The 12,203-nt window shown below is 40.9% G+C and overlaps 1 protein-coding gene across 1 annotated transcript; it reads left to right on the top strand.

Moving 5' to 3' along the window:
- The first annotated feature begins 62 nt into the window (after window positions 1-62).
- On the top strand, window positions 63-12,203 carry KIFBP (kinesin family binding protein). The gene is made up of 7 exons (XM_053948501.1): window positions 63-401; window positions 2,689-2,787; window positions 6,647-6,726; window positions 6,840-7,023; window positions 8,127-8,211; window positions 9,978-10,087; window positions 10,764-12,203. Exons 1-7 carry the CDS (start codon window positions 63-65, stop codon window positions 11,640-11,642), a joined length of 1,776 nt encoding a protein of 591 aa, XP_053804476.1. The 3' UTR covers window positions 11,643-12,203.

Genomic DNA, 12,203 nt, shown 5'->3' with positions numbered 1-12,203 from the left:
GCCGGGCGCGCGCGCGGCGGTGCGGCGCGGGGCGGGGCGGGGCGGGGCGGGCAGGCGGGAAGATGGCGGCGGCGGCGGCGGGCGGAGGGTGGCCCGCGGTGTGCGAGAAGTTCCGCGCCGCCCGCACGCTCTCGGCCGTGGAGTCCCTCAAGGACCCCGAGACGGAGCCGTACCGCTCCAAGTACAGCGCCCGGGCGCTGCTGCAGGAGGTGAAGCAGCTGCTGAGCGCCGCCGAGGAGGTGCTGGCCGTGCGGCGGGCCGTGCTGGAGTACGAGCTGGGCGTCAACCACATGGACACTGAGGAGCTGTCGGCCGGCGAGGAGCACCTGCAGCGCTGCACGCAGCTCCTGGAGCCGCACCGCCTGTCCCCGGACTGCGTGTCGCTCTACATACAGGCACAGGTGGGCTGGGGAGGCCGCAGGGGCTGGCCATGAGGCGAGGGGCTCCGGCGGAGCGGGGCCTTGCGTCCGTGGGCTGGGCCGGGTGCTCTCTGCAAGGGACTGCGAGGAGACCCGGGGCGCTCCCGCGTCTGACAGGTGCTGCTCGTTTAACCATAATAAGCACAGCAGCCCTGGCGTTCAGTTCCTGCTGGAAGGAATCATTCGCAGGTGGTGGCTGTTGGAGGGGTGCTTTTCTGTTTTGAGCCTCCTGCTGATGCCTCTGGGCCTGCAGAGCATCTGAAATATGTTCTCATTGAAACTGGATGTTGATCAGTGTGCTCTTCTGAACAGAGACAAAACTTGTAAGAACTGTGCAAGAATAAATTAGAAAAAGACCTCACTACGTCCAGAATTTGTGATTCCTTAACTCATTGGTTGGTAGAGTGATGTTGGGAGATGCTTTATTGATGCATTATCCTGAAACGATAAATTGTTTGTTTTTCAGCATTGCCTGTTATATTCTAAGCTATTACATTTTGTCCCAGATGGCTAAATACAGTTTTGTTGGTGCTTGAAGTAATAATATTTTCTCTTTATTCTGAAGAAGGGAAAATTAGTTCTTGCTTCATGAGGATTCACTGAAGGGCCTTTACTTGATCACTCTGTCATGGTAGCTGGTGGTTAGGTATCTGACTCTAGACCATGAAATAGTTTTCTAGTACATGAAATAGAGCAGTTATTTAGATATCTATGTCAAAAATGGTTGCCCTAATTAGCGACGGCTCCGTAGTGCTTCCTCATCAAACTGTCAAGGGATTGTACGTGGGAAGGTGGAAGTGAAACGATGGCTTGTCTTACACTGGTTAAATTAGCTGAGTTGTCTGGGACAGTGAGGTTACGTCTGCTCCTTGTCCTTCAGCGTGAGGGTTTGGATGCACTGCTACAAATCTGTTACCCTTGGGAAGGTAAGGAGACTGCTCCAGCTGGAGCAAAGATAGCATCTTCCCACACCTTCCTGGGGAGATGTGGCTCAGGACCAGAGATTCCACTGTGCTTCTGACTGGAAAGCAGCTCTTCTCTGTGCTAGCCCATAGTCTGCATGGACTTCACTGTTTCGGGGCCTTCAGGAAGCAGCAGGATGAAGTTTGTAATGTGTGTGGAGTCCTGGGGTCCAGCAGCGCTGGCTCTGCTGTTACCTGGCACTGTCCTGAGGGGTGGAGCTGAGCACAGCGCTGGGAAATGAACCCTCAGCCCTCGGTCCCAAGGGCTGTAACAGGCTTGAGTACTTGATTTAAACCATTTCTGATTGAAAAGCAGCGATTGCCATCAGTGGCTGTACTTCTCCACCTTGTGGGATGTCTGCAGTGTGTTGCCACGGCACTGACTGGTATTTTGTAGGAAGAAGCATTCCTTTTTCCTGCTTGGGCCGCTTTCTTTAGCCCCACTTCTGATTTCTGAGCTTTTGCATAAGACTGTGTTTCCCAGTCTCTGCTTAATGGAATCTGGTCTGTTCCACTGCCTGGCCTTCGGCAAAGTGTTTCAGTTCATAAACAACATGTGATGTTGTTTATGAACATGCTTTCTTATAAAAATAGTAGAATGGAATTGAAGGGGGCAGAGGGCTGCCATACAGCCACACATTCTAATTATTTTGAAGGTTTTTGGGGTTTTTTTTTAGCACTCTTGAGTTTTGTAACAGCACTGGCTAGGATTTAAATTATCACATCATTAGGATTATTATTAACACCATCTTATTAATAAAATTAGAGGTACTTTTTGTCCAAGTTGGGTTCACAGATGCAGTTCCTTTAATTTAAATTTGAAGGCATTAGTCTATAACTTTTAGACCTCAGAGGTGCTTTTCATCCTTTCCGTGGTTGAAAACATACAAGCATTCATTCCTAGCATATTTTTTTCTTGTTAATTTTTTCTATGGAGTCATGTTAACAAATTTCTGATTTCTGGTCTCTTTGTATGATATTTCTCTGTGATGTAAAAGCTGCATGAATTGGATGCAGAACATACTCTGTGGAAAAAGCTCATTATTTGAACACACTAGTCCTTATCTAGCAGAGTAAACAGAGAAGGACTGAAGTGCATTTTTAATGTGAAACTTGCTGTGTGAAAACCTCCTCCCTTTTGAGCAACTCACAGTGAAATGTGTGGGCACAATTTCTGCCTTTTGAAATCCATTGTATTAGAACACACACACATATAAGGATAAAGATTGATCAATTATTTGTAAAAATAAAAAAAAAAAGTGTGATTAAAATGGAATGTGACTTTTTTTTTTTTCTTTTACCTTTAGAACAATCTGGGGATCCTGTGGTCTCAAAGGGATGAAATTGAAACTGCACAAACTTACTTGGAATCTGCAGAAGCCTTGTATAATCAATACATGAAAGAGGTACTGTGTTAATGTCATGGCAGATCTTACTTCCACGTGCCACTTGCAGGTTAAGTAATCTATGAAATAAACATGCAATGGAATGTTGAGTTTCTGTGCTTTATACTGGCTGCTGTGATACTTATGCTAAGTGATGCAAGTTGTACTGCAGTATAGGACAAGGCAATTTTAGAGCATTACTTGCTCATTTCAAAACAGAAAAATTTTTGCTCAAAAATAATGGTCCAGTTTGGAAGCCCTTTAATAATCCAAAGTTGACGCCTGGTAGAGTTTGGATTTTAATGAGGACTATTATTAAATTTTATCTTGGAAATGCAATAAAAATGTCCATTGCTTTCAGTGGGAAAAGGAAATAAAACTAATATTTGCATGGTTTGCTCTGACTGTGCAGTGTTTTGCAGGGGCAAGTAGTTTAGTTCCATATCCAAGAGGACAATCTCACAGACAGCTAACCCTCTCCTGCATATTAAACAACCTTTTGAGCTGTGGATTCTGCTGTGTATCCTACAAAGACTCCCTTGTGCTATTTTTAAGCTCTTTGCAAAGCTGTTCCTACACTGACTTGCCTCAGGGGCAGTTCTGGAGTGAACTAAAAACATTTGTGGCCTTCAAGAAGCAGTAGCTGTGTCTCAGGACTGCTGAATAGGTTGGGCAGACTTTAGTTTCGTGAAATTACAGGTTCAGTTCAGGTTTTACCATGAAGTTGGTTTAGAGTAGTGATGATACTTGTGGAGATTTAATTTTTTTTTTTTATTGGTTGGTCACTGGCCTCTTTCCGCCTTTGCAGCCATGCTGGCCTACAGTGATAGGAGAGGAAATGGATCTAGAAGAAAGCCCCACTTGTGCTGAAAAGCTTGTCAGCTTAATTCCTGCCCTCTGGATCAGTTGGGCTAACCAGAGATACTGCATCCCTCTAATTAATTCCTGATGTTCAACTTTGATATTTATACCCAGCCCCAGCTATCACATGACTTCCAAAAGCATCAGGCACTTGCTCCAGTTATTATGAAATTAAACTGGTGCTATGGTATAGTGGATTAAAGTGCTGCCAGGTACTTCGATGTCACCAAATGACACAAGCAAAAACGACGCACCACAGCCTTGGTCACGATGAAGAGACTCATTTATTTTTTCTGACTCCAATCTTTTATAGTTCTCAAAAGATGCCAGTGGATTGGAGGGTGAACGTGCCACCTCTCCAACGACACTGGACAAACTACCTGTACATCAAATTTCTCCGCCTCTATGAAAGAATGCAAAACAATAGGTTGTTTACAGAAAGTTGTGTGAGAAAGTTCTCTACAAGAATGTAAACTCAGAAGGCTTTAGAAAACTCTTGATAACCAGGGCGACACTTCACATTTGCACTGTAGACTTTTCTGAAACGAAATTTTTGTTAGTAGTGGTTACTGAATATTTCTTCTGGGACTTTGCTGCCTGACTAGCTGTAGTGGTTTTGGTTTGTTAATTTGAGTTTTTTTGGTTAATGTAATAATGAATGTGGTGCGTTTTATTGTTGGTTAATTATTAGAGTATTTTTTTCTTGTTGTGAGGTAGGATTAGGAGAAAGGAAGAGTAGGTTTAAAAGTTTGAAAGGGTATAAAGAAAAATTTATTAACAGTAATTAAAAGAAAGAGCAATAAGAATTAGAGTAAAACTTTTAGAATACTTCTCTTTATAAGTTTTTTCTTACTGACAATGTAAAGAAACAAAATGTAACATTTTAGTTAGTTTGCTACAAACTAAAAATATCCCAAATTTATTTTGTTTTTAGCATATATTTTTCACAAAAACATATACAACTTTCTAACAACTAAAAACCTTGCATCACTTTTGTAAATGCTTCCTATACAAAACCAGAGCACTAGTGTTATTCATATCATATGTGATGATCACTTGCCACGCTTTTCCCCCCCAACATTATTTACCACTTAGAGTTCAAGGCATTTTGTAGCCAAACATAACTATGCCTTAAGTCTTCCTTTTAGAAGAAACCACAGATTTATACAATGATGTGAACATTTGTCTTTCACAAATTATAAATATGTGAATATACTTTTTGTAACATTCCCCATTTCTAGGCTATCAGGAAGCCTTCCTGTCAGGGAGTCTTTGATAAACTCCTCATGATGGAGACATTTTCCTGAGCTGGTGGATTTAGTTGTTTACTGACTGGGTCTAATTAACTTACAAATTGGGTAGGTGATTTCTCCCCCTAAAACAAAACCAAGGCAAAGAGCTTGGGCTAATGAAATCCACTTAGAAAGGAGAGTTGGAGAGCTCCTTCTAAGGATAAGTAAAGGCAAAAGGCTTGATATCAGAGATAGATCTGTAGATACAGGAAGGAGGCAAGAGTTTTGCTTACTGTGTCATTTCAGTTCTTTGCAGGAATAGCTCTAGTCTTGCCAGAATGTACTCCAAATCTTGTTAGAACATTTGTATCTAAAGAAAACAAGAGGAAGAGTTATAAATTCACTAAAAAATTCAATTAAATTCACTAATAAATTAATTAAAAAACTAACGAGGTGTAAACAAAAACCTACAGATTAAAAGATCATATACAAAAATCTACATGCCTCTGGTAGGTTAAACAGGCTTTAGTTTACTTGTCACTATGAGTTTCAGGTACATTTGCTCAATTTTTAAGATGAGTAAAACACTTCTGTTAAAAGCAAGTAAATTAGTCTGTTCAGGGATTTTTAATGAGAAGCAGCACAACCATAGTATGTGTTCTTCCCTGTAAAGTGAGTGTATTCTCTGCCCTTGTTCCTGTTCCTGCCTAAGTCTGTATTAACTCATGAAAAGTATTTATTGAAACTGATTTTCATTTGTTGCCTTACTTTCTCTTGGGCTAAGAAAGAAATAGGGTTAGGAAAGGGTTAGACAAGCTGCATACTGACCTGGGCTTTGTTGCTGGCAGATAACATTGGACACCCTTCAGGATGCACTGTGTAATGGGAGAAAAGCTCTCTTTAAAAGATGCTTTCATTTGAATTGGCAGCTGAAGTTATTCACAATTGCAAAGGAAATGGGATAAGCCCAGGCTAATAAAGCTCTGCCATAAGCAATGTTAATCTGTTGGGACTGCCTGTGAGCTGTCTGGTAACATTATTGACAATTGTTTTAAGGCGGATTTGGATACAGCAATGCCAAAAGGTGTATAGGGTAAGGGTTCTGACAGAGCTCGTGGTTTAAAGAGCAAAGAAGTGCTTCTAATGATGGGAGCTACCACGTTTAATAACTTGCATGTAGGTTATGCCTGATACGAAGACTTAGCAGCTTCATCCTCCAAAGACATTGCGTGTTGTCTCATTTGTTTGTCTAAGTGATCTTGCCAGCTTGTGGATTCTGGGAGTCCCTTCAGAGCAGTTAGTCTTCACAGCAGCTCTGCTGAGCACTCAGCACTTCGTGTTCTCTGCAGTACTTCCTGCAGGATGTTTTCTTGCTACTGATCAGTGCAGCTGGGCAAACAAATATTTCACACTTGAAGGCGTGCTTGGTATTAAATTGATGCCTCAAAACCCTGTTTGTTATTGTACAAAATAAAGATGCCCAGTAGAGTCCTGTAGAATCCAGGCTGAGTATCTCTGGTGCAGGCAGCATGCATTGCTTTAAAGTACATAAGCAGAAGTCTCCTACAAGCTGTGAGCCTTGTTATTCCCTGTGGAATTGTGACTTTCATCCTCTAAATCTCCTGAGCGTTGTGGAATTGCTCCAGAGAAGTTGCACTGAGATAGGTTATGTGAAACTTTGTTGAATTTGGGATTGGCAAATGATAAATGATGTGCAGCCAGGAGAGGGAGCACTGTGCCACAGAGTAAGAAATGTAGTTTGCTAAATGTGTCGTGTACCCTTGCAGGATGGAAATCCTCCCCTGGATCCCAGTGAACATTTCATGGCAGAAGAAGAAAAACTCACAGACCAAGAAAGATTGAAAAGGTGGGTATTAAGCAGCATACTTCCATTATTATTACATTTTTTTAAATTATGAGGTTTTATTTAGGGATGAAAAAAAAAGAAATCTAAAGAGACTGTTGTTTTTTTTTTTCCAGATTTGAAAAAGCCTACACACATACTCTGTATTACCTGGCACAAGTCTACCAGCACCTGGGCATGATTGAGAAGGCTGCTCAGTATTGCCACACTACTCTGAAACGACAGTTCGAGTACTGTGGCTACTACCCAGTGGAATGGGCACGCAATGCTGCCACTCTGTCACAGTACTATCTCTCCAAGGTAGCATATCCAGGGCTTTTCTGCTGTAATTGTGCCATTAATGTAGCTGCCAACTGAAACAGCTGTTCAAACAGCTCTTTGAGACAGCGCTCCAAGATGAATTGAAAGCGTGCACCTATAAAACCACAAGTTGTCTTCTGACATGAAGCATCTGTCAGTTTTTTTCTGAAGAGGACATGGTGGCTTTCCTGTGGTGTTGTGATGGCAGTGGGGAAGATGAACAGGGGTGTAAACATGAGAAAAGCTCTATAGTTAATGAAATATTAGCAGTGATGTGATGTCATGTTCAGAAGTAAACTTTGGGGTTCTAATAATTCAATTTAAAATTTTTTATTATAAGAAGTTTATTATAATGTTTGAAAACAAAAAGCATCTGAGGGCCAAGGTATGGCTTATTGTTTACTATAAATTATTGTCTTTTGTGCCTTAGCATGTGCTGAAGAGTTGTTTGAACCTATGTGAACATTAAAGTGAATGTGTCAGTTGGTAGCTGTTTGCCACATGTTGACTCTAAACAATCTACTGTTAGGAAGTGCTAACACACTTTAGGAAGCTTTATTTAGGAATTTCTATATTCCAGACTATTTAGATGCTCTTTTCTGATGCTTAAAAAGATTCCTGCCCTACCTAAGGCAGTTAATGCTAATTTCAGTAGTAACTCCTAATTTCCCTATCTTTTTGATGCATTGATAGCAGTAGTTATTTAACAGTGCACTGCCAAATACGGGTAAAGGAATCTGGTTCTGACTCAGTGTTGACTTGTATGTCCAGCTGTTCCCACCAACAGCCTGTGGTAGTTTGCCACAAGGCATCACTTCCTTCACATCAGGGCAGCCAGAACAGTCGGAACGTTCAGTGTGCATTGCAGTATTAAAGGAAAGGCTGTGGTACAGAAAAAACAATCAGAAAATACTGTATTCAGTAATCAGTGTGGAAAAATTGTGTTTTCTTCCAGTGCCTGGGGAATATGCCCCAGAGCCTCTCAGTTCCGTCATTTCCCTTGTGGTCATGTATGCTCACTCTCTGAGGTGAGGGGTTTGGCCAAGTGACAGCAGTGCTTGAGCTGCTCACACCCGTGCTAAATGCTGCTCTGTTTCTCTCAGGAATGCTTTATGGAGGCTCGACATTGTCTAGCAGCAGCCAGTGTCATCTTTAGCCAAGCTGGACAGGTGCCATCTGCTGAAGATGGTAAGTTTATAAAAAAGTTCTGAATAAAATTATTGTGAATTAAGCATCACTATGTATTAATGTTTAAAACTGAAGTTTAACAGCATGTACAAAACTTATCCCAGTGTTAAATTTTCTAAAATATTTTTCAATAGAGTTGATTGTTTCTGAAAAGTGACTTCTACTACAGCTCAAGATCGGCTATGTGTAGACCCTCTGAAGAAAAGTGCTTGTTTCTGATGTTTCAGAAAGCAATAATGTCGTAAAAGTGAAATTTAAAACAATATCCACTTCAACAGTGGCAGTGTCTGTTCATCCATTTGGCTTTGTACATGTGCTAAAAATGCAGTTTGCCTCAGTGATCAGAGGGCAGTCATTCAGTGAACCAAACCAGATGCTTCCTGGGAATAGCTTTAAAAGAGGGAGCAAACTTGCAGCTTTTAAAACCCCAAATCCAGAAGGTACTTGTGTTGTCTTTTGTTGCTGGATGCTGCAGCCTCATCAGTGGCTGTTTTTGGAGTTGTAGCTGCCCTCCTTGTTGTTTGGGCCTTGATGCAAAGGAACAACTTGGCAGTCTAGTGTGAATAGCAGTAGAAGAAATTTTTAGAGAACTGACTTTAGTTTTAAGGACCTGTGGTTCCATGATGGTGTCAGTTTTAGGCCTAGTCTTTGCTTATCTACAGCACACCCTTCTGTGCCTGTCCTGGGAAAGTGGAAGCTTCCAGTTGGTAGAGCTTTAATTCATGGAGAGGGAGCAAGTATGAGTCAGCTAGGTTCTATCTTGATTTCTTCCTGCATCACATAGAAGTAGTGATAATCCCGTTTGTTTGGTGAATAATTGCTTATCCTACCTTCCCTTCCCTTTCATGGCACAGAGAGCTGGGCTGTGCACTTGCAGAAGGTTCTAACTTACAGAAAGACCAGTACACAGTCAGCATTGGCCATTCTCAAGCACTTTCATTTTATCTTGTTAACTGGAATACAAACTAACACAGACATAAGTAATAAATGTGCCTTTTCTTAAATTAGCAGCAATTCTTAATTCCTTAATAAGAAATTGATTTCCCTAATAAAAGATAATGAGTGGAGTGGGTCTGAGTCTGAAGTTGGTGAACAGAAGTCCTGCTGTCCTGTAGGAATGTCCTCTCTCTGTTCAGCTAACTCACTGCCTTCTGCATAAAGACTGGGAAATAAGTTTTTGTTGAAATCTCTTTGGTTTATGAAAATGTTATCTTGAGATATCAACAGTGCTGCTGTTTATGATAGTGGGGAGACTTTGGAGAGAAAAATACAGAAGTTGTAGAGCTAATAAATGTTATGTTTGTACCAGGTAGCTTAACCAAAGGCAGTTTCCCCTATTTTGTTCCCTTTTTTGGTAGCAAGTCTGGGGCCCATTGCAATGCAAATGCCCTTACTATCCTCAGAAACAATTACTGGGCAGACAGCTGAAGCTCAGAAAATGAATTATTCTGATTTCTTTCTCGTAATACAAAGAGACCTGGAAACCTTTTCCAGTAAAACACCTTGAAGATGAAAGGTCTTTTTAAAGATACATTATGATCTATTTATTTTCAGAACTCATACATGACAAATCCTTGTTAATCTATACGGGTTTCTACCAGAAATGACAGTTTACAGAACTATTACATAAACTAACATGGACAATATGTTTCTGTCTAACCATGAGGAAAATTAAATACAAGTATATACTTTACATGGAACATTTGAGGGTCTTGCTGGAGTTCTGGACTTCTCTTAAAGTTTTTGTGTTTATGTCTGTTCAGCAGATGAAACAGAGCCAGACCAACAGGACCTTCCAGAGAGGAAAGCTGAAATTGCACGGTGTTGGATTAAGTATTGCCTGAATCTTCTGCAAAGCGCTCAAAAATTGCTTGAGGTAACAGAAAATCTGTTCTGTAGCTGTCATTGTCTAACAGCAAACTAGGTCTGCTTTGATGTTTGCAGGAGGAGTCAATTTGCAGTTGGTAACAAGGAATAAGCAATTGCCCAGTGAACATGGTATGCTTTGACTTAAACGCAGCACTTAAGAGCACACAGATAGGGGATCAACTCTGTAGAGTGATCAGTGCATTGCTTTTACAGCAACTTCACAAATTTTCCTCCTCTCTACTGCATTTTCTTGCAGCTTGATTTGACAGATTCCTTCTTATTTAACTGCTAGTAAGAACATTGTCTTAATATGCAACAGTTTTCTGTGCTGGTGTTCTCATTCATGGAAGCATTCGATTAATTCAGATTTGATTCAGTTCACTTAATTTGTTTAAACCAGCATTTGCTGAAACGCTTTGTGAAGCAGAGCCTTTGGGCTTAACATTTATTCCTTTGTCTGTTTTGTCACACAGGGTAGGGAGACTGAACCACCTTAATTTTATGTCTTTACAGAATTGATAATGTAATTTACATGATTCTTTTGTTAATGTAAGGCCTCATATAGCAACGATTTCTCTTTTGTCGTGTTCCTCACTAGTTTGTATTTCAAAGGTGACTCAAAATGACTCAGTCACTCTTTATAAGCCAGATTCGTTTTTAATTAGCATGCTTTCTCATTTCAGGATAACATAGGAGAGCTGGATCCAGACAGGCAATTGGAACTTAAAGCCCAAAGGAAAAAAGAAGAGGATGAAAAAGAGAAGGGCAGGAAAAAAGCTGTCCTTTTTGGGACAAGTGATATATGTGACTCTGTCTTAGCCATGGAGGAGAAAGTGAGCAGTGTATATCCTTTAGATTTTCAAGAAGCCAGAGAAGTCTTCCTGGTTGGTCAGAACTATGTTCAGGAGGCAAAAGAGTTCTTTCAGGTCGATGGTTATGTTACTGACCATATTGAAATCGTTCAGGATCACAGTGCTTTGTTTAAGGTACTTGCTTTCTTTGAAGAAGACTATGAGAGGCGCTGCAAAATGCACAAGCGTAGAATAGACATGCTGGAGCCAATCTATGCAGACCTGAACCCCCAGTACTACCTGCTGATCCATAGGCAGCTTCAGTATGAGCTAGCTGACACCTATTATGAGATGATGGATTTAAAGGTAGCTATTGGTAACAGGTTAGAGAAACTAGACTCGCACACAGTTAAAAAAATTAATTCTCTGGCTCAGTTTGCAATCAAATATTATGAACTCTTCTTGGATTCTTTGAGGAACCCTGATAAGGTGTTTCCTGAAAAACTCGAGGAAGATGTTCTTCGCCCTGCAATGGTGGCTAAATTTCATATTGCACGACTATATGGTAAGCTTATTACTTCAGATAGCAAAAAGCAACTGGAAAATATGCAGACATCATTGGAATATTACACATTTCTGGTAGACTATTGTGAGAAGTATCCAGATGCTGTCCCTGCCATTGAAACTGAACTAGAACTCAGTAGGGAGATGGTGAATCTTCTTCCAGCAAGCATGGAGAGGCTAAGAGCAAAGGTGTCTTCATTTGTATAAATGCTTGCCTTGGAGGCAGTGGGCACTATCAGAACAGTTACCTGTCCAAGCCAGTGCTGTGGCACAGCTTCCCTACTGATTGATAGAAGTCAGGTGTCTGCAGGGGCATCCACCTAGAGCCTGCACTAGTGTAACCTTGTGAAAAACTCAGAGCTCTCCTGGTCCGTAGCTCACCCACACTAATGGTGTAAACTCTAAATGTAAAGTATAAGTCCAGCTAATGCTTTGTACTGTGTGTCCTATATTTAAATATAAACCTTTTCTCCCTCACAGCTTTTTCTTTGGTGTATGATTCAGTTTTTAAGTGTAGTGCTGTATGAAAATAGTTTCTTCTAAGAGAATATTCTTCTCTGGGAATTTTTTTTCTAATAAGCCTGAGGCACTTTCTTCCAACTAGAATGCATTTTATCTCTTCTAATATTTGTCCCCAGAAAACTTAATCATTGTGAAGGGAACTTGTTTTCAGTATTTATTTTGTATGTTGCTTGTTGTTCTTTTCCCATGTTAATCAAAACCTACTTGATAGAGGCTCAATAAATGGACTAAATGTGGCTAAATGTT

This window comes from Vidua chalybeata, chromosome 8 (genome assembly GCF_026979565.1).
Source record: "Vidua chalybeata isolate OUT-0048 chromosome 8, bVidCha1 merged haplotype, whole genome shotgun sequence".
Taxonomy (NCBI): domain Eukaryota; kingdom Metazoa; phylum Chordata; class Aves; order Passeriformes; family Viduidae; genus Vidua; species Vidua chalybeata.
Note: the sequence above shows the minus strand (reverse complement) of the source record. Positions and strands in the feature narration are given on the sequence as shown.